Source organism: Zootoca vivipara, chromosome 6, assembly GCF_965207765.1.
Source record: "Zootoca vivipara chromosome 6, rZooViv2.hap1.1, whole genome shotgun sequence".
Lineage (NCBI taxonomy): Eukaryota > Metazoa > Chordata > Lepidosauria > Squamata > Lacertidae > Zootoca > Zootoca vivipara.
In genome coordinates this window covers 53,982,367-54,003,568 of record NC_142589.1, presented here as the reverse complement: position 1 = coordinate 54,003,568, position 21,202 = coordinate 53,982,367, and the positions used below count along the sequence as shown (strand labels likewise).

The following is a 21,202-nucleotide window of genomic DNA, read 5'->3' as shown; positions in this document are numbered from 1 at the left end:
GCCCAAGAAAGTAAAATCTCTCACTGCCTCCATTTCTTCCCCTTCTATTTGCCAGGAGGTGATGGGACCAGTGGCCATGATCTTGGTTTTTTTGATGTTGAGCTTCAGACCATATTTTGCGCTCTCCTCTTTCACCCTCATTAAAAGGTTCTTTAATTCCTCCTCGCTTTCTGCCATCAAGGTTGTGTCATCTGCATATCTGAGGTTGTTGATATTTCTTCCGGCAATCTTAATTCCGGCTTGGGATTCATCTAGTCCAGCCTTTCGCATGATGAATTCTGCATATAAGTTAAATAAGCAGGGAGACAATATACAACCTTGTCGTACTCCTTTCCCAATTTTGAACCAATCAGTTGTTCCATATCCAGTTCTAACTGTAGCTTCTTGTCCCACATAGAGATTTCTCAGGAGACAGATGAGGTGATCAGGCACTCCCATTTCTTTAAGAACTTGCCAAAGTTTGCTGTGGTCGACACAGTCAAAGGCTTTTGCATAGTCAATGAAGCAGAAGTAGACTACTTCTACTTCTGAAGTTAGTGGAGTTGCAGGAGTTATTGCAGTGACGCGCGAGGATACTGCTGAGACAGCATTCCTGGACCCGGCGGGGCTGGGCGCAGCGGGCTCCCTCTGCGCCCCGCGTCCCTGGCATAAAAAATGGTGGGTGCCCGGCCCCTCCATAGGGAATGTTGTGGGGGTTAGAACACCAGGGCCTCCCACACCCGGCGCCTACTAGAGCTGTGGTTCCCAATTAGCTAAGTACTGCGATCCCCCTGTTTTTCCAAAGCCTACGGTACTTATGGACTTCCTACTTTTCGTTATTATTTTTTGTTATCTCTATAGTAGTTTTTGTATAAATGGTGCCACGGACCCCCTGTCCACTGCAGTAGTCTATCCATGCCCACAGCCCAGGCTTGCGCCCCAGAAGAGTCACTTTGGTGCTGCCTAAGCAGCGGTTTGACTTCACCCCCGGAGGCGTGCTCCATGGTCTCTCGGGACAGACGGATGCCAACAAACATGTTGAGATCGAGTGAGGAGGGATGAGACTTTTAAAATACAAATCATACATACATACATCTATGTATGTATTATTATGTATGTATTATTATTATGTATGTATTAGATATTTTAAATGCGTTATTGTGAAATACCGGTAAGTGTAAGAGCTGCGGGTGATTGTAGAAGTTAGCAAATGCTAACTTCGATGGGGCTACGGAATTTCCTTCGTTAGCTCCAGGGAGGGGAAAGGGGAGGACCTTTCTCCCGGCTCCGCCTCGATGTTGCAGCGAGAAGGGAGGAAAACACTGATTTTATTCGGCCCTCGGCGGTTGCCGACCAAACCCAGGAGAAGCATACAGATTAAAAGAGAGTGAGAGAAGGCACTCCCCACTCCAGCCCTCACTTCCCCTTTTGAAAGTCGCCCGTGTGAGGAACATAATGCGAAAACAACGACATCGCCAAAAGGCTATGTGTAACCCTAGAGAAGCCGCTCTAACCAGAGCTCTCTATCATGGAAGCCGGAAGTGTTTCTATGGTAACACTGAAGTTGTGACAGCCCGATTGAAAGAAAGTGGGGGATCCCCCGGAAGTAGTGGCGGTTGCTGCGTCAAAAGGGCGGGGCTTCTGCTGGGTGTCAAAGGTCAGTAAATATTGGTGACGTCAGACTGCCAAGATGGCGGAAGGGTGAGCGTAACTGGTATCGCTGGGAGTGGTGCCTTTGCGACCGGGGGGGGGGACCTGGGGGCGAATGAGGAGGAGGGGCGGGTGGTTGTGCCTGAGCTCCGCCTCGGGACCCCTCGACTAATTAGGCAGGAAAGAGTACCGCTGGTAATGCACAGAGTGCGTTCCTTTGGCCCTGAGTTAGTGTTGTTAGCCCCGCCCCCTCCCTCTTGAGTCTGGGCACTCTTGTTTTGTAGAGGCAGCCCTGGCGGTGGTGGCGAAGCCAGACGATGAGGTGTGGGTTTTTCAGGGGAACAGGTTGCGGAGGAGAAAGGTAGGATTGTACTGTATAGTATTGGGGGGGGGTCGCGTTTGGCCAGTTTAGGATTGCTTGGGGGTAGGGCAACGTTGGCTGTTTTGGGAAGAGATCTAGGAATGCAGGGCTAATAGTGCGGTGAGGCCTTAGAATTGTCAAAGTGGGCATATCTGGGGACAATGGGAAAAGAGGGTCCTGAAAAACATCTGCTTTGTTACAGCACCTCAAATGATGTGTTTGGATGTGTGGGACTTGGGTTCAGACTCTCTGGCAGCCTTGGGTAAGCCACTGTGTTGCAGTCTGACCCATTTTGTAGGTCTGTTGTTAATATATGAGATTCTTCATCACTGACTCACTTTACCTTTCTTGCCATGTGCATCTGTTGAGGTAGTACCTTAGTGTGACAGATGGTGGGGGCATGCAGATTGAAGTGCAGTCGATTGCTATGCAGGGGGTTTAATGGTTTGAGGAAGGCTTTGAATCAAAGGTTCCTTAGCCAAGCCCTGTTCCTAGACCACTTGTATAGTCATTTATATACAGAACTCTAAAGTAGCACATATGAATGTGGTTATAGTGTGTTCCATGATGATGTATTAATTGTGGCAAACTAGAAAGACTGTGTGTGGGAGTGTGGGATTTACTGGGAGGGAACCAGTAAATCCACATTCTTTCACTACTCCCCAAACTAAATTATATGATTTAAACATGTGGCATAGGAGCCTCTAATTCACTTGTATGCCTTTGAGGCTGTGTGCTGTAAAAGCCTGAGTTATTATTTTGTTCATACCCTTCTTTTTCATAAATTTCTAGTAAATACTGTAGGAGGCTTGAGTTTGTATTACATTTTTTTGCATCGTTCACATCATGTTGGAGGAGTTCAATAATATTCCCTTAAACTTAAATAAGTATTTAAAAACCTGCTAACTTGTTAAAGTGCTTTCTATCTTGGGAGGTAATGTTGAGAAGGGGCAAAAGAGAGAGAAGGAAGGAGGTAATGTGTAACAATTCATGAGAAAAACGGGAGCCTTGGTCTGCGATAGTGCTGGAAAGTGTAGCTCAAGTTTTGAAATATTTGGATCTTGTGCCTAAGAATTTAAATTATTCTTCTACTTGTGGCAGGAGGAGGCCAAGCCAAGGACACAAGTGTAGTACAGTATTGATTTTAAGGTGTTTCTGCATTAGCTCTTGAAAGGGAAGGTCCTGAATTGGGGTTGGAAAAAGATTCTGCTAACATTTCATAGAAACAAAGGCTGCCGTTGTAGGGTTTGCTGCAGTAGCTGACTGTTCTGCATTCTTTGTCTTGAGTTTATTATGTAAAATTCCCAATTTCAGCTTCATATGTTTGTCCTGTAATAGGGAAGATGGAGGCTGGTGGAGGAGCTGGCTACAGCAAAGCCTTCAGACAGTCAAAGATAAGGTAGGTGGGTCTGCTTTTTATCCACTGGTAAACTAGAGAGAGAGGCTGTCAAAAAGACACATGCTGCCTGAGGCTGGTGGGAGTCCATCATGGTCTGGGGCATCAAGTTGGCTACTTCTGAATTAATGACTGATGACTCCCTTTGTAAGAAAAACCTCTTTGCTTATTATGCTACTGTACTGAGTATTAGGTACCAAGGAAAGGCCATGATCTTTGTGCCCCTGCTTATGAGCCTTTCTCAGGCGCCTGCTTGCCAGCTGTTGGAAATGAAACACTGAACACCTTCCCCATCCTGGTATTATCCAACTGTTTGGGACTACAGCTCAGACCCACACAGCATGGCTGTAGGATCTTGAGGCTGATGGGAGTTGTAGTTAAAAGCAGCTGGAGGACCCCAGGTTGGGGAAGGCTGAACTAGATGACCCACTTTGGCCTGATCTGCCAGGGTTCATTGGAGTACCATTCACATCTCACAGTCATGTTTCATGTATCTGTTATTGGAATTAAAAATGCTTGTTTTGGGATCAGTTGTGAACATGCTCCTGAAGCCACGTGAGGTGATTGGAACAAGAGCTGTCAGGTGCTTATCGTTTCGGATATATGAATTCTGTTTTCTCCTCCTGATGGCCACACTCTTAGATTGATAAACACATGGTGTTCTTTGATTGTTAACCCCCAATCCAGGCTAACTACCACACTCATTGGAAATTCAGCCACAGTGTACCCAACAATAAGTATATTCTCCTCTCACTCTGTTGCAGTCCACAGAGGCCTTGGAGTTCATGAAACGTGACCTGACCGAGTTCACGCAAGTGGTCCAGCATGACACAGCCTGCACCATTGCTGCCACTGCCAGTGTGGTCAAGGAGAAGCTGGCTGTGAGTGGACATCAAAAACATAAATGGAGGGAGAGGCAGGGGCAGGAATGCATGTCATTGGGAAGGGCTGGCAGATTTTTATTTGTGTTTACCATTTCCCTCTCCCCACAACTTTTTTCATTATTCTCTTTGTTGATTTGGTGTATCAAGCCCATAGCAATACTAGGCTTTGTGGGATATTGCCCACTCTGGTTCCTGTGCCTTAGATTAGTTTTCATTGTGAATTTCTTTGTTTTTGTGAAGACGGAAAGTTCCTCGGGTGCGACAGAGAAAGTGAGAAAAGGGCTCTCCAACTTCCTGGGTGTTATCTCCGACACATTTGCACCTTCACCAGATATGACCATTGACTGTGACGTCATAACCCTGATGGCGACCCCTTCTGGAACAACAGAGTTATACGACAGTGCCAAGGTGCCTCCAGTCTCTACCCCCAAAAGGTGGCCTCTGTCCCCGCCATTAATGTCTTGTGCTCATATGCTTCTCCCTGTCTGTCCTCTTCCAGGCTCGGCTGTACAGCCTTCAGTCTGACCCAGCCACCTATTGCAATGAACCTGATGGTAAGTTGGGGACTGATTTGGACTGAAAAACCCCACAGTCAGGGAAATGTTTGGGTGAACTATCTTCTTCTTCTTCTTTGGCAATCACTCGTAGCCGAGTAAGATTGTCTTCCATAAACACGATTTTAACAATGGGCCCATAAGGGACTGTGGAGGCCAATTCTGGATCCACACGTCCTTCCACAGTCTGTCTATCTGGAGGATGACTGAAGTCCACAGCGTGCTGTTTGCTTTCATAATGCAAAACCTGGTGGAATGCCCCAAATTTTGAAATGCAGGCCTTGCTAAAAGAAAAAGTAACTTCTAGGTTTGGGGGCTGCAGTAGAAAGGAGGTAGGGTGACGGGTTGCGGATTGTGGGTTGCAGTGGAAGCATTATGCTTCATCATGGGAGGCTATTCTCAGAATTCCTGCTCAGCCATGGGTGACCTCTGGCAAGTTAGACTTTTTGCAAAAAATGAGGAAGGGTTGCAAGGCACCTGCTTCTCATGAAAGCCAAGTTGTACCTCCCCCTCCCCTCTCCTGCTGCTTTCCCCCCACCCTCTGCCACTCCCCCTATTCTCACAGTGTTCTCTGCCAGACTGGCAAGGGTGAAGCTACCCTGAAACCTTCTTGGCCTGGAGAGGCAACCAGGATAGTTTTGCACTCCACTTTCCAGCCATTAATGGCTGCACACACCTGCTGGTCTTTTAAGGTCAGAAGAGTCAGTTCTGGAAGGCTGAGATCCTGCCAGGAATATAGGTGTGTGGGCAGAAACCATGGAAACTTAAGCCTAAGAACAGTGTAATACAGTGCTGTAGAAGCTTTTTTTGGCTAGATGACCCATATCCTTATCTCTCCAGCCCTGGAGGGCCAACTTGAACCCCCTAGCTGGACAAGACTGGCCCACAGGCCAGAGGTTTCACATCCATGGCATAGCCTGACCTCTGTCGTCTGCAGAGTGCCTTAAGAAAGGGGAGGAACTGTAAACAAATGTGTGGGAAGTCTGGTGGATGCCTGCCAAATCTGCTTTGGGGATGCCCGCTTGGAGTGTTAAACTTACATACAGGTGGAGGGTGGGGAGACAGTTTGTGAAATGAGTTGAATCTATGTATTGTTGTTTCATTTGTTCCTTGTCTTAGCCAAAAAATCTCAAGATGATTAATAATAAAGGATACAATACAAATTCCAAAATTATATAGGAGATTCAAAGCACTGAAAGTGATCATACTTAGTAATTTAAGATATAGAGGATTTAAATAAACTTGAAAGAATAAAAATATGTTGTTATTGCTACCATATGTTTGTTTTATACCTATGCTATTTTTTTTATTAGTTTATGTATGACTATTACCTAGTATGTGTTGAAGATGTGATATAGCAGAAAAGCAAATCTCATAAATAAATATACCGGTGTATGTATGTATATATATGTGTGTGTGTGTGTGTGTGTGTGTGTGTGTGTGTGTGTGTATGTATATATATATATATATATATATATATATATATATATATATATAATGGCCAGAGCAGCAAGAAAAGGAGAGGGGGGAAAATAATCATTATATATTTGGGGAAAGAGGCAAGTCTTTAACTGGTGCCAGTATGGTGTTGATGTAGGTGCCAGGCAAGTCTCTTTGGGAAGAGAATTATGCTGAAGAGGCCCCTTCGTGTCATTTACACACACACACACACACACACACACAGAGAGAGAGAGAGAGAGAGAGAGAGAGAGAGACGAATCTTGGTGATGCAATGTCATTGTACTGGAATAATTTCCCTGTGGGGCTATTAATTTTAATTTTAAAAAATGACAAAGCAAAGACATGATAATGGTCAGGAAAATCACCCCTCTCCTTTCTATAACACTAGAATTTGGGATGACCCAATTTGATTTGGTGGTAGGTTCAGGAAAGGTAAAAGGAATCGGCAGTTTTACAAAAGGCATAATTAATTTATGAGATTTACTGTCGCTAAACATGGGGTGCCTATATTGTAAAGGGCTTTAAAGAAAAGGATTGAACAAATTCATGGTCACATGATCTCTCAACAGCATTGAGGCCAAATGAACATAGTTAAAGGGACTTTTCTTGTGCAGAGGCACTGCTTATATTATGGGGATGGGGCCAAAGGGGGGCTGCCCCTTTTACTTTTTGTCATGGCACCCTTAGGTACAGTCTTCATAAAGCATATTCCACCAAAGCCAGGAAGGTGTGGATGTGTCAGTGTCCAGAGCTTGAGAATTTCAATGTGTCTAGTCTTCCAACCCCCACCCACCATTTGAGCTCTCTGTAATATATCTCTGTCTATAAGCCTCTCTCAAATAGCAGACTTCTCGAACTCAAGGCTTCTCATCCACGGCTATAGTTCCACAGTTAAGCAGGCTGTGGTTTATCTCTTAAAGTCCATGCCACTTTGTTTACACTGCCAAAGTAGCTTTATCTCACAAGCAGCAGTGTGGCAGGAATCCCGTTCTCATAATCACAGACAGCACAGCATACATTATAGGAAAAACAAGTTAACATAATTTTCACCACTGCCTCCTTGAGAGACTGCAATCTGTCATGGTGTAGTGCTGGTTTTGGTTTGTTGTCCAACAAACTTTGGCCATTTAAGAACATAAGAGCCTGCTGGATCAGGCCAGTTGCCCACCTGATGCAGCATCTTGTTCTCACAGTGACAAAACAGATGGTTGTAAGAAGCATACAAGCAAGACATACTTGAGTGCAACAGCACTCTCTCCTCCAGTGTTTTCCAGTAACTGGTATTCAGAAGTATGCTGCCTCCAGTAGTGGAGGTAGAACATGGCCATCTTGGTTAGTAGCTGTTGTGGGCTTTATCCATGAAGTTGTGTGATCCTCTTTTAAAGCCATTCAAGTTGGTAGCCATCCACTGCCTCTTGGGGGGGGGGTGCAGCGAATTTTATATATGCTTTTTGGAAAAGTACTTTTGTTTGTTCTGAATCTTCTAACATTCAGCTTCATCGAAGGTCCCTGAGTTCTAGCATTATGAGAGAGGGACAAAAATCTTTCTCTGTCCACTTTCTGCACACCATGCATAATTTTATTATTTAGTTATTAGATCTGTGTACTGCCCTTCCTCTGAAGGTCACAGGGCAGTTCATAACACGCTACAAAATGAAAACGCAAAATACATAATACAACAAACACATTAAAAAAGTCATAGAATGTTAATCAGCCAAATGCCTAGTTGAAGAGAAATGTTTTCACCTGGCACCTAAAGGTAATGTAATGAAGGTGCCAGGCAAGCCCCCTTGGGGAGCGCATTCCAGAAACAGTAAGGCCCATGCTCGTGTTGCCACCTTTCAGATTTCTTTAACTATACTTTTCACCAGTCTTCCTGGGAAAGATGTTAAGCTAACCAGACTGCAATTTTCCAGGATCCCCCTTGGATCCCTTTTTGGTGTTACATTGGTCACTTTCCAGTCCTCAGGTACAGAAGCTGACTATACCACTTGTGATGTGGTGGTGTTTCTTCCATCCTCTGCAGGACCCTCTGAGCTCTTTGAGGCCTGGCTATTGCACTTCAACCTAGAGGAGAAGAAAGGGGAGATATCGGAGCTGCTGGTGAACAGCCCTTCCATCCGCTCTCTCTACTCCAAGATGGTAAGGTGGTGCAGTGTGGCTTAGTCCCTTGATCTTCTGGGTCTTGTTTTCAAACAGTTGCTCTAGAAGTTACGTAGTTGCTCACAATTATCTGTGGGGTGGTGCTGTTCTCTGTTCTGAAGGAAGAGGCAGGGCTCCAGAACGTGTCCATTGCAATCCCTGTATAATGCTTTTGAATGCAGGAAAGTTTGGTTCCTAATAGAAGATTCTAGGGAGCAGCAGTGCCTTAAATCTTTCTAGGGGTTTCTTCCCTTACAGAGGTAATCTCTCTACCCATAATTCCATACACACATTCAGCCATGCATCAAGATCTTATTAGATCTTGTCTTATTAGCGTCCCCCCAGTGTGGAGGAGTCTCTGTATATGCATGCAGGGCCTGTCCCACACTTGGTGTTGATGGGGCTATGGAGTGCAACCCCACAACTGCCTTGCTCTCCTGGGTGAACCTATGTGGGGTTGTGCGTACTCCCCTAATGTGATTCTGGTTTAAGACACCTGTATCCACTGCATCTCTGTTCATCCTTCTGTTTCCTTCCATTGACATCAGGTGCCAGTGGCTGTGTCCCATTCTGAATTCTGGCAACGCTACTTCTACAAAGTCCATCAGCTGGAGCAGGTGAGTTTGTAGAGGTTATCTCTGGGAGCGACTGAGACAGAGGCAGTTTTGCTCCATTGCAAGATGCATTAAGGGGCAACACAAGGGTGTTTGAAGGAGGGTGCAACAGTGTCTTTCCAGGACAGTCTTCTAAGTCACATTTCCAGAGATGCTTATAGGCCTTTTTCATGTACACCTGTGAGCACACAGGGTGGCTCCTACCTCATCCCTTAATGCAGCTTGCTTGCCAAGCCCTTCCTGTCTTTTTTCCTGAAGCAGACAGTGTGTCACTTAGCATTCAGTAGCACTGTGGAACAGCAGAACCCTTGGAAATGTCCTAGGCTTGTAGAATTCTTTGAGATTCTGGCCTGCTCATTTGGGGGGTGGGGGTGGGAAGTGGTAGGAGCGTGCTGCTGCTTCAGACTCATGCTCTTATGAAGAGACTGGAGCAGTTGAAAGAATCAAGCATGCAAGTGGTAAGGCGGCATATGTGGTCACATTTCAAATGTCTTGGAAGTCTAGATGCAAAGTGCAGCTTGAACTAAGGAGAAGTGGAAGGAGTGGCTGTTTTGTATGGTGAGGGATTGTTTGTTAGCAGGAAACACTTTGCTTGTGCCAAGACATTTTAAAGTCAAGCCTTTGTTAGCCCAAGTCTTGTCAGCCTGTCAGAATCATGAGCAATGAACATCAACTGGTAAACCTGCAGATGAGGGTTTACACTCAGGCCTATGAGGTTGCTGTTGATGCTCATGGCGAGGACTTCCCATAGTACCTTCTAGGGGCTTGCCTTGAGGCCTGGCCCCAGAAGCTTCTGCCCTACTCTTGGGCATGTCCCTTTGGCTTAGCTCTATAAGTATTTCCTCTCTTTCCCTTGCTTGCCACCTTCCTTCCCATGTGCAGCTGTCAGAAATCTTTTCTCACCTGGGAGTATGAGCTCTTGAACTCTGCCTGCAGGGCTAGTCTTGTGCCCTCTCCCTGGTCAGCAGGTGAGCAACTTCTGACAGCCATCTGAATTCCTTTCTGTCCCAGGAGGAGGTCCGGAGAGAGGTTTTGAAGCAGCGGGCAGAACAAAGTGTTAACGCAGAAGAGCCAGGCTGGGAAGAGGAAGAAGGTTAGTGAACAGAAATTGCTTCCCAGCTGGGCAAGATACCTGGAGGGGTCTTCTGGCCCTTTTGTTTGTAGTTTCCTGCATTTTATGCACAATTTATTTATTGAAAAGATGCCTACTGTATCTTTCCACTAATACGGTAGCTTTTGGGGCAACTTCCGTGCCAAATTAAAACCATGCAAGGATAAAATACAAAATAAAACTCAGATCAACATCAGAAGAGCATCTGCCTTGAGAACAAATACAATGACTAAACCACTATCCTTTATATCTCCAGAAATTGGGACAATAGAGAAGAATTCACTAGCTGCCTAAAAGAATAGTAAAGGGAGAGCCTAGGCATATACCTATGGGAAGGGCCTTCCATCATTTTGGTGCGATGGTAGAAAAGGTCTTGTCTTTGGTAGCCACCTGTCTAACCCCTGAAGGTGGAGTTAATTGAAGCAAGGCCTCAGCTGATGAATTCAGGACATGTGCAGATCTATTTGACAGGTGACAGTTCTTCAGGTAACCAGTTCCCAGGTAATTCAGGCCTCCACATAGGTGAGAACCAGTATTTTGAAATCTTCTTGGAGACAGATTGGGAGTTGGCGTGTCTTTATTAAGCCAAAAGTTGCAATATTGGCTGCCTCCTTAGCAGCTGGGTTTGTTTTGGCTATTTAAACATCCTTTCCTGATGGAGTCTGCAAACATGCTCTAGCCCCCTAAAGTTTTGCTCTGGGTTGCAGTGTAAGAGTGAGTTTTTCTAGGCAAGTTGCCCATCCTCCTCTAGCTGTTTCTGTTTGGGGATTCCCAGGTTAGTCTGCCTTGATGGTTAAGTAGCCCTATTGGTGTACAGAGTAACATAAGCCACACACACACACACATATATAAAGATGGGGCCCTCACCTGAAGTTTCACTAATGAATGCAGATAAAGTTTTTTCTTGTCTTATTGCACAAACAAATCTTAGGAGCTGTTTTGCTTAGCAGTGTTACAATTTTTGGACATTTTTAAAGCTTGAGAGAAAGGGAGAAAAAAATCACAGGCATCCTGGCAGGGGGAAATTGTGGCTTATTGCTTGGTAGTGCCCTCATTGCTAAGAAATAACACACCAGGAAGTACAAAAGAGAAGGGCAGGGGAGAGAAACCTTCTGTTTGTAGGGAAACTCCTGGCATTATTAGTATTCAGAAGGCTGTAAGGAAAACTTCCTGATCAGTCTTTCCCTTACCAAGTCAGAGGGAAAAGCAAGAATTTCCCCCTGCTTGTTTCCCCCGTCTCATTTCCCCCTGCTTATGAATGTCATCAGTGACACATTCACCCACCCGTTTTGCCTCACTCTCTCAACTCTTCTACCACAGAGGAATTCCTTGGGTCGTCCTCCTCCCAGTCTTATGTCTGCTCGCAGTCTCCCCAAGAGGTGAAGCCAGCTTCCCCCACCTCTGCAGCAGTGCTCACTCCGACCCTGGAGGCATCGGTGGAAAGCTGGGCTATGCTGAGCACTGCCCCGGCAGAGGTGACTCCATCTGAAAGCAGTGAAAGCATCTCTTTGGTGACTCAGGTTGCAAACCCTGCTGCTGCTGCTTCACCTGCTGCTGCTGCTTCACCTGCTGTGCCCTTACAGACTGGAGCCCAGCTCTCTGGGGCAGGGGACATCTCTCAGAGGCTGCAGGAAGCTACCGCAGAAGAGCAGACCTCACTTGCAAAGCCAGCGGAGCCTGCACATCCTTCCCCAGCTGCTCCAGAGGCAAAGCCTTCCCCAGAGCAACCCAAGGAGCAAGCGGAGGCCAAGCCAGTGAGCAGGATAGAGACTCTGCGAGAGGATGGGCCCATGGATCTGCGACTCTTTGAACTCAACTCTGACAGCGGGAAATCCACTCCCTCCAACAATGGGAAGAAAGGTGGGTAGCCTGGACAGTGCTCAATGAGCCCAAACCTCAGCCCTCTGTAAATGTGCATTAGCATGTGGAAAGTTACCCATTTGCAAGCCCCTCTTGACCCTTGACAGCTCTGGAACAATACCCATTTCCATGTTGCTGTGGTCTGGTTACAAAGGTGTGGATGCCGCACAGCCTTGAGTGCATTTGTTGTTGTTTAGTGACTTCTTTCCTGCTGTGGCATTTGTGGCACATCAAAAGCCTTGAGCAGGGGACGCCTCTGTTGTTCTTTCTTTTCATTTCAGGCTCTAGCACAGATATTAGTGAGGACTGGGAAAAGGACTTTGACCTGGACATGACAGAAGAAGAGGTGCAGTTGGCCCTCTCCAAGGTGGACATCTCTGGGGAGGTGAGTCCTTGCAGGCAGCCAGGTCCAGAAGACCGTCCCTGGGGTTCTTGGGATGGCGGCAGAACATATTACAAAGGCCGTTTGATCACTGGTTTACTCCCAGGAAAGGGTTGTAGGGTTGCAGCCTTAAGAGGGCTTTCAGAAGAGACAATGAGGACCTTATTTTTCTTTATTTTGTTGCTGACACCTTTGTGATAATGTGACACTAGCATGTACATGACTTGTGTTGGACACAGGCATGTCCTTGTGCTCCAGAAAAAATGCCACGCCTGCTCTTTTGTAGAAGGGGAACAGCCAGGCACTGAGGAGGAGGAGGAAGAGGAGGAGGACTATCTTAATGCTTTAGTTCTCTCTCTGGCAAGACTGCTGACTGGGATCCAGTCACTTGTATCTTCAAGGCCACATTTATTTTAGCTGAATTTGGGGAAACCACTTGAAGCATCCGTTGGGTTGAGCTATTTCAGTTGCATTTATTTGATTTCCTCATTGCCAACAGCTGAAAGTCTGTAAAATTTTGATAATAAGCGTCATTTGCAATGGGGGTTGAATAATTTTGATTGCAACTGTATATATGGCTTCTGGTCTCAGGTTTTAATAATGATTCAGCAGCACATAGACTGGATTGCTTTAATTTGCTGGCAGCTCTTGGCCTAACCCTGTGCACAATCATTGTGTGACCTCGGTGCTTGCTGTTTGTCCCTTTGTAACATCCTACCTTAAAACACCTTTCTTCTTGCGCTCCCTCCCTCTCCTACTGCAGATGGAAGATGAAGAATGGGAAGACTGGGAATAACATGGGGTCGTCACTTCCGTGGTGCATCTTGGTATCTTCCCCTCACCCCCTTCCCCCCTCCGCACCATCCAATGTGAATTAAACCACAGAGCAACCGGTTCCTTTTTCCTGTGTAAATGTGTTCCGGGCTGGCTGCATCTCATCTCTGCTGAAATCCTGTTGGGGACCTTGGACCATAACCCACACTTGGATCCTGGTGGTGGCTGGTATCACGTGGGGCTGCCGAAGAGCCTCGGCAGAGGGAGTGGGGCACAAGGATAGGTGCATCTTCCCAGTAGGTCCTCTGGACTATTGCTTCTCTCAGAGCTGTCTTAGTGTGGATTTATTTTCCTTTTGGGGGGGCACAGTTTGAGGTGGGTGTCAGTTGATGGTGGTTTGGGGTGGGTGTGGGGTGAGTCCGACTGGGCTCTAGAAGATAATTAGGATTATTTTGCCTTTTCTTCACTAGGCTGGCCACTTCCTAGCTGTGCCTCCTGTGTGAGTGTCTTCATGAAACCCAATAAGCTTTTAGAGAAGGAGAAGACAGCCCCTCTAGCATGGTGTCTGATTGCTATTACCCATTTCCCTTAGCATCTTGCACTGCCTGATAGGAAGCCAGGACATTGAAAAGCTGGGAGAGTCCTCCTCTCATCCCTACCTATCCCTCCTGAACTGCTCCTTCTCTGCTTTTCTGGGACTTGAAGCACTTTTCAAAAAATAAAAATGAAATCTTAAGCTGAATCCTTGCTTAGCAGCTCGTGACACTAGCGGGAGCATCTGCTGCACAAGCTCCCCTGAATTGAACACAAGTGGAAGAAGATGTTCCTGCTGGGTTGTGCTGCTGAGACCTTATTTGAAAAGGGCTGGGTGTGAGTTTCTGTGGAGCTGCTGAATGGCGCAAGTGCAGCTCCTCTGCTGGTGACCTTGCTATTGGGCATCCCTGAGAAGCACTGACGGTCAGTGTTGAAGGACCAGCATTTGCCAAAGCCTCGTGCCCCTCTTTCCCGCCCCCACTTGGGCTGATGCATTTGTCAATCTCTGTCTATGGCAGCCTTCGCCAACCTAGTGAAGGCTAGTATGTAGCAAGCCTCTGGAAAAACCCCATCCCCGGGGAGAGGTCTCTCATGCTCCCCAACCTTGCCAAGAGCTACAACTGCCTACAAGGCTGTGTTCCTTCCTTGCTCGCATCCCTCTGACCTTCTCTAGGCATATCTGTTTCCTTTTGGTACAATCCCCCCCTTCTCCTGATATGCTCCTTGCCACAGCATAGTTGAGTCGAAAGCGTCTGTAACTACTTGAGCATCTCTGACCTCAGAACTGATTAGCTCTGTTCATGCTTTTCTAAAATGGGTCCAAAATGGAAATCGGCTTCTTCTCCATTAGGAAGCTCTCCTGCACAAACTCCGTTGAAGCAAATGGGAGTTGTGCGGAGGTTCAGCATCTCCCTGATGCATACAGCTGTGACATAAAATGTCCTTATGATCCTCCCCAATGATGCAATATAACCGGGGGGGGGGTCCTGACTCAGGCTGGTTTCATACCAGAGCCCCTGTGGTTGAGCCTTCAGAAGCATCTGATACTTGTTAGAGCCATCCAGAGGCGGCTCCCTTCCAGCCTTCTCACAGTGCTGCTGCTCATTCATTCATCTTCTCAACAGTGCCTGGCTTCTTAAGAGTACCAGACAGGAATAAGAAAGTTCCTGCTACTTATTTCTCTTTCCCGCTCCAATTGGAAGCCAAACACTGCCAAAAGGAGAGTAAGCAAGTGAGCACGCAGCAGTGCTGTGCAAGAGCTGGAAGGAGGCTCTTAATGGGTCGCTTAGTAGCTGTTAGAATTTATAGCTGCTACAGTTACCTCTCCTAGAGGCTTCTGTATGAGCCAGCCCATGTAAATGAACCCCCATTTGGGGGAAACTAGCAACAGAGTCAGCCCTAAAAGCAGATTAAGGAGAGTGAAGCACCCAAGTTTCTTGGTTGCTTTGTGCACAGTTTCTTCTTGTGTTCGTCCTCGGTCCACATGAGCTGTTGCTTCTGAAATGGGGATCAGTGGTGGAGCACATACATTCATGCTGCATCCCTGTCATCTCCCTTTAAAAGGATCATGTAGCAGGTGGGTTTGACCACCTGCCCAAGTTGCTGGTATAAGGCCACTTCTATTCCTGTGATCTAAAACAGGATGTTCCCTGCATTTGCAGGTACGAGCTCCACCACAGTCTTGAAGAGGCTGCTTTGGGGTGTGTCTTAATCATCCATATGAGGGCCTGGCTAAGTCATGGGACAGTTTAGTTTAGAAAATGAGCTATGTTCTACATCCCCTTGAAGACTGGATCTCATTGAGTTTAGCAGAGCATAGGGGTGCCAGGAATCCGTGGTGTGACATCTGCCTAGAAGAGCCCAAATCCAAGTGTCTGAGAAGGATGGTGGCTGTCAAGGGACATCTGTGGCTCCTGCATCAGCTTACTTTTATAGATGTGTCTGTGTGATGATGGGGCAAAGCATGGTAGTATAGAGCCAGATTCTGTTTCAAGGAGGTAGCCAAGGGGACGAGACTCATTCCCAGTTGGGGTTGGGGAAAATCACTGAGGCTCTGATTTCATCATAACTGCATAATTCATTTTCTTCTCTCTTTTTTCTCTTGGTTGTGCAATATTCTCTCATTTTTAAATTATACTGCAACTCCCTGGACTGTTTTCTAGCTGGGGTGAAGAAGTGACTCTAACAGCTGTTTAGTTTTGTAATGATGACTTTCTCCTGAACCTTTTACAGACTTGCCGTTAACAGCAATTAAAAGAGTTCTACAGAAATGGCCTGGTGCTACTGGTTTCTTGACCTCCCCCCCCCCCCCCCGCCCTCACCAACCCTGTTGTGCAAGTAGGTGTAGCAGCCATAGTTTGGGAAATGTCTCCCCCCCCCCAAATTCAGTTCAGATTCAAAGTCTTAGAAAGAACTTTCTGACACTGTTAACTTTGACAGTGGAATCAACAACTTCGGAAGGTGGTGGTTTTTCAACCAAGGTTGGCTGCCCACCTGCCAGAGATTCGTTAGCTTTGATTCCTGCATTGTAGGGGGTTGGACTAGATGACCCTTGGAGTCTCTTCCAACTCTACCATTCTATGATTCTCTTGCTTTCAGAGATGCCAAATAACACACTGCTGTCTTAGAGGGGATGAGAAACAAGACAGGCTGCATTGCCAGAATAGGGGTTACAACTAGCCACTATCCTCTTGTAAGATATGGTGGGATGGGAGGGTGAAGGAGCTGTACCTTCTAGTCTGAAGGGCAAGGTATTTAGGGGTGGCTGAAGAGAGAGAATGTGGGAGTGGCAGTAGGACCCCCCCCCAGCTCTAGGTCCACCATGACAAAAATAAAAGCAGCTTCTATTTAGAAAGTTCCTTCTTTGGGGCCTTCATGAGAAGGGAGAAAGAGTGCTCTTGGGAGCAAGTAATCCACAGCCCCTGCTTGACCTCTGGCTGCAAGGGCTCTAGGGTGTCTTTCCTACCCTATCAGTTGCTCTTTCCTCACTCGCAGCCAAAGAGATTGCAGAAGCTTGTTAGATATATCTGCCAGCTATGGAAGGATGGGCTGTCACTCAGCAGACCCTGTGCTCTACATGCCTGAGGCCTTCAGTTAAAATGCTCTTGAGGTGCCAGCCTGGGGAAAACCTCCCTGTCAGAGCAGACCAGCCTTTGCCAACCTGCTGCCCTGCATTTGTTTAGTCTAAAACATCTTCACAGCACCAGGTTGGTGTACGCTGGAGCTTTTTACCTCCTCTTTTAGGCTGGAGCTGAAAATGCTAAGCTAGATGGATTGATGGGTCAGTACAAGACAGCTTCTTGGGGTTTTATATTTGACATGGGGGAAATATTTCTTTTCCAAAGTAACAAGTACTCCTGTGGGATGCCCACTGAAACAGTGCCTTTAAGGGGCAGCTGGGGAGGAGCAATCACCCTCCTTAAGAGTCATCACACATGCCCTTGGTCTGTTTTGGAATGCTTCTTAGAGGCAGCTTTGGATGGCAGAGAGAGAGAGAGTGGCAAGGGAAGACACACCTCTCTGCTCTTGTTCATATATCTCTGGAGGCCGGGGCCACTTCAAATTTGCCCAATGAGAGGGGGAAGTGTGCAAAGAATTGGGCAAGGATAGACCAGAAACTGAGCATAACGTTAAAATATATGTGAGCATTTTGGAAACAGCCTGTCCCCTTTTATTTGGGGCGAGTTTTTGACATGGTCCTTTTCTCAGGAGCTTGCTAACCACGGGTGCCAACTCACTTCTTCGATGGAAGGTCTCAGGATCATGTCCGGTTCCAACAGGCTTTTGAGGAGGTCCTGGCATTCCTCAGAAATCCCCAAGTGGCCAGGAATGGAGACCCCCTTCTGCTGGTGGCACAGCATCTTGGGGATATCAGTGTCGTCGAAGGGCAGGTTTGCACAGAGCATGACGTAGAGAACCACGCCCATGCTCCAAATGTCACCTTTCCGGCTGTCGTGGGGCACACCCTGCAGCACCTCGGGGGCTGCGTAGGCTGTGCTGCCACAGAATGTCTGGCTCAGCTCCTTCCGGTTTTTGGGGAGCAGCTTGGCAAATCCAAAATCGGTCAGTTTCAGGTTGAAACCCTGCAGGAGCGCATTCTCGCACTTGAGGTCACGGTGTGCCACGCCACAGCTGTGGCAGTAGCGGATTGCCTCCACCAGCTGGCGGAAGAGCGATTTGGCTCGGCTCTCGGGCAAGGGCCCCCCTTGCAGGACACAGTCAAACACGTCTCCATCCTCTGCTAGTTCCATCACCAGGTAGATCTTCCCGTCCGTTGACTCCAGCATCTCATACACTCGGATGATGTTCTTGTGGTCCAAGCGCTTGACGATCTGGAGCTCTCTGGGCAGGAATCTCTCGATAAACTCTGCAGAGGGAAATGGCAGAGCAAGCAAAGATGCATCAGGGGCTAACTAGCAACTAAGCTGGCAGGAGAAGAGCTGATTTACACATTCCTGGTAAAATTAAATCGGGATTCCCTCCAGGGAAATTATGTGTTTCTGTTAATGACCATGATGGTACTGGGGATATTCTCAAACAAGACATGATGACAATACACATAGTCTATCACCGATTATAGCTCACTGTCAAACAAAGACATAAAATAAAGCTATAATAAATAAACCACAGGTATGTGAATGTGTGGAAGGTAGCGACGAACTATTTACAGCATAGATGTAATGGTTTAAAAAAGACAGTTACAAAACGTATGCCCTATTATACAAGGGAAAGTTATTACATTTGATTCAGGACATTTGAATACTTTATAAATCATATTAGTTCATAGGCTGAGGGGGAATCTTGGCCATGTTCCTCCTTGCATGCAAATGAAATAAAGTCAGACCAAACAGGCATGAAATCCCCTTTTCTTTGGCCCCTAAGGACTCAGCTTATTAGTTTTTCCAGCAGGCAATATCCAAACTTCAGTGTACCAAGTAGTAAGGTTGGCCCCGTCCCAATTTTTTGAAAACAGTGCCACGGTCATTCTAGCTACTATAAGCATGTGTACTAGCAAGTCTATATTATGCACATTTTTATCACCCTCGACAAATATAAATAAAAGGGCTAACTGAGAAGTTCAGATAAAGTGGTAGTTTAAAATCTTATCAATTTCTCTGAATACCATTGTCCAAAATTCTTGCACTCTAGTACAACCCAACCATAGGTGGGGGTATGATTCAATTAAAGCATTTATATGCTGACTTTCAATATGCTAAAACAGTACACTAGAAATGAATGTTAAAAACAATTTAGTTGTAAAAAGCTTGAGAAAATAAATAGGGGTTGCCTGGTGCCTAAAAGACCTCTAAGCAGGTACTGGGCAAGCTTCCCTGGGAAAAGAGGAGTTACAACCGAAAAAGTCCTCTTACTAATTGCCACTCAGCACCCCGCAGACAAGGGAGTGAGGAAGACATTCAAAGATTTTGGGGCTTGGACTGGTCAATGTTGGAATGTTCCATCAGGTGCCCAGGTCATAAGCTATGGATTGAGATCTTAGCACCTAGAATTACACTTGAAAACACACCAGGAGTTAGTGGAGACCATTATTGGTTAAATGTGTTTCCAATACCTGATCCTAGTGAGGAAGCTTGTATCTGTGTCTGGAACTAGCTGTCCTTCCCAAGCAATCTTCAAAGCTGGTCCCCACCCAATCCACTGTATTAACTAGGAGAATGCCAGACCATGGATAACTATGGCCAGGCTCTATGTGCCAAGAAAAGGCCACAGCTAGTGTACCAGTTTTACTTGGTTGGAAGCTGCTCTGTGCCACTTAGCCCTCCAGCAAAAAGCTGGAGCTGTGATACAACCCCCTTCCCAACTGTCCACAACAGGCAGAATAGCAATGCCACCTCCATGGGCAAGGACTATTCCTGCTTGTTCTTAGGGATCTTTAGTTCACTGTCCTTACCGCCTCTTCTCCCCACCCCACCCCAAATGTTCTGGTGAAGCACCTGCAGAAAGGACAAATCCTGCAAAGTAGTAAACAGTTTGCTGCATGTTGTAGTAGAACAATCTAGACCAGGCATCCCCAAACTGCGGCCCTCCAGATGTTTTGGCCTACAACTCCCATGATCCCTACCTAACAGGACCAGTTTTTGGGGAAGGTGGGAATTGTAGTCCAAAACATCTGGAGGGCTGAAGTTTGGGGATGCCTGATCTAGACAGCCACATTGGCAAAGACAGCCCAGTCTCCATTCAGAGGAATGGCAATGCTTTTGCAAAGAGTGTTTCAATGACAATTGCAGGCAATTGGATCCTAGCTCCCTGGAGGAAAATACAGCCTACTGCGCCTATTTGTTCCTCGGTTTAGGTGTGTGAACTGGCAGAACCTCGTCTGTCTTGTGCTTAATGCTTTTTCCTGGCTCTTACCTTCTGGTCCTCCCATTTTGTCTATAATTTTCACGGCCACTTTTCGTTGGTGTTTTTTTGAAAAAGCTTCCTTGACCTTTGAATATGTCCCTTCTCCAATGGTTTTACCCATCTGGTAACCATGGGAGAGAAGAAACTCCTCCATTGTGTCTTTAACGTGCTCATCTGTCATTCTCAGGACATCATGTCATCACAAAGTATATACATCGCCGTCCTTCTCCTCCCAGACCAGGGTCTGCATTGGTTGCAGCCCAGGATGCTAGATCATTTTTCCTGCCCAGACAAGGTCCTTTGATGAGGGGTGAAACTGAGGTTGGACATCTTGAAACTTTGAGCCCCCATTGTGATGCAACCTTGTGTTACCTGAGGACCCCGGGCTGGAGGTAGTAGTTTTGCACCAATGGGAAGAAAGCAGACATGCTTCCTTGGAGAGCCTGCATTGCTCAAGCCCTCAGCTTCCTCCAGTGCCCTCCAGGGGGGTGATGGGTTAACCTGCCAAGAGGCCTACAGCTTTGAGGCCTTGGGTAAGAGATGAATATAGTCCACACTGTAGTGTAGTGAACCTCTTTATTTGTCCAGGGTGAACATGGACAATTAAGTTAGTCTGCTTTCCCCCATCATGGAAGTCTGCTGGCTTGAGGCTACTTGGCAGGGTTTGGGTCTAACTACGTCAGGCAACTCTTAAGAGTAAGTATTCCAATTCCCTCAACCATTTTCTTATTCAGTGAGATGATTTCCTTAAGAGTTTGTCATTGGACACATCTGCAAACCAGATAAACTCTTGTGGGTGCCACACACAACATGTTCTATTGGCTACAACAGAATGCTTCATTCAAGCCAAATTTCAAGTACGGAGAAGGGAACCTGTGGGCACTGCGGAAGGGGGCCTTTGCATGTGCTTCTGTATCTGGGACTCCTATTTTGGGAGTTGCACCTGTGGCTGCTGGAATTGCTGGGGATCAGTCCATGGTCTACTTCGAATCACTCATCTATGATGTATAATGGGACTTATCAGCACAGAGAGAGCCAGTGCGGTACAGTGGCCTCGTGGGTTGGGTCTGGGCACAGGGAGAGACGCCCTAGAGGCATTTGCAGCCAGAAGCCAAGCAGCAGCTTTGTTCCAAATGACTT

The 21,202-nt window shown here is 46.7% G+C and overlaps 2 protein-coding genes across 5 annotated transcripts; one reads left to right on the top strand and one right to left on the bottom strand.

The window, feature by feature from the left end:
* The first annotated feature begins 1,635 nt into the window (after nucleotides 1–1,635).
* BSDC1 (BSD domain containing 1) lies at nucleotides 1,636–15,972 on the top strand. 4 transcript variants are annotated; one of them, XM_088672183.1, is made up of 12 exons: nucleotides 1,640–1,680; nucleotides 2,193–2,252; nucleotides 3,329–3,389; nucleotides 4,151–4,267; nucleotides 4,511–4,678; nucleotides 4,770–4,824; nucleotides 8,312–8,427; nucleotides 8,976–9,044; nucleotides 10,053–10,134; nucleotides 11,473–12,012; nucleotides 12,294–12,397; nucleotides 13,158–15,972. In XM_088672183.1, exons 1-12 carry the CDS (start codon nucleotides 1,670–1,672, stop codon nucleotides 13,188–13,190), a joined length of 1,416 nt encoding a protein of 471 aa, XP_088528309.1. In that variant the 5' UTR covers nucleotides 1,640–1,669; the 3' UTR covers nucleotides 13,191–15,972. The 4 variants fall into 4 exon arrangements, with proteins under 4 accessions (XP_034977132.3, XP_088528309.1, XP_088528308.1 ...); XM_088672182.1 differs by having other exon boundaries at nucleotides 1,659–1,990; XM_035121241.3 differs by lacking the exon at nucleotides 2,193–2,252 and having other exon boundaries at nucleotides 1,636–1,680.
* A 1,434-nt stretch (nucleotides 15,973–17,406) lies between these two features.
* TSSK3 (testis specific serine kinase 3) lies at nucleotides 17,407–20,243 on the bottom strand. Its single transcript, XM_035121242.1, has 2 exons — nucleotides 20,072–20,243; nucleotides 17,407–18,068 (listed from the first exon to the last, which is right to left on the bottom strand). The coding sequence occupies exons 1-2, from the start codon at nucleotides 20,241–20,243 to the stop codon at nucleotides 17,407–17,409; spliced, it is 834 nt and encodes a 277-aa protein (XP_034977133.1).
* Nucleotides 20,244–21,202: the final 959 nt, after the last annotated feature.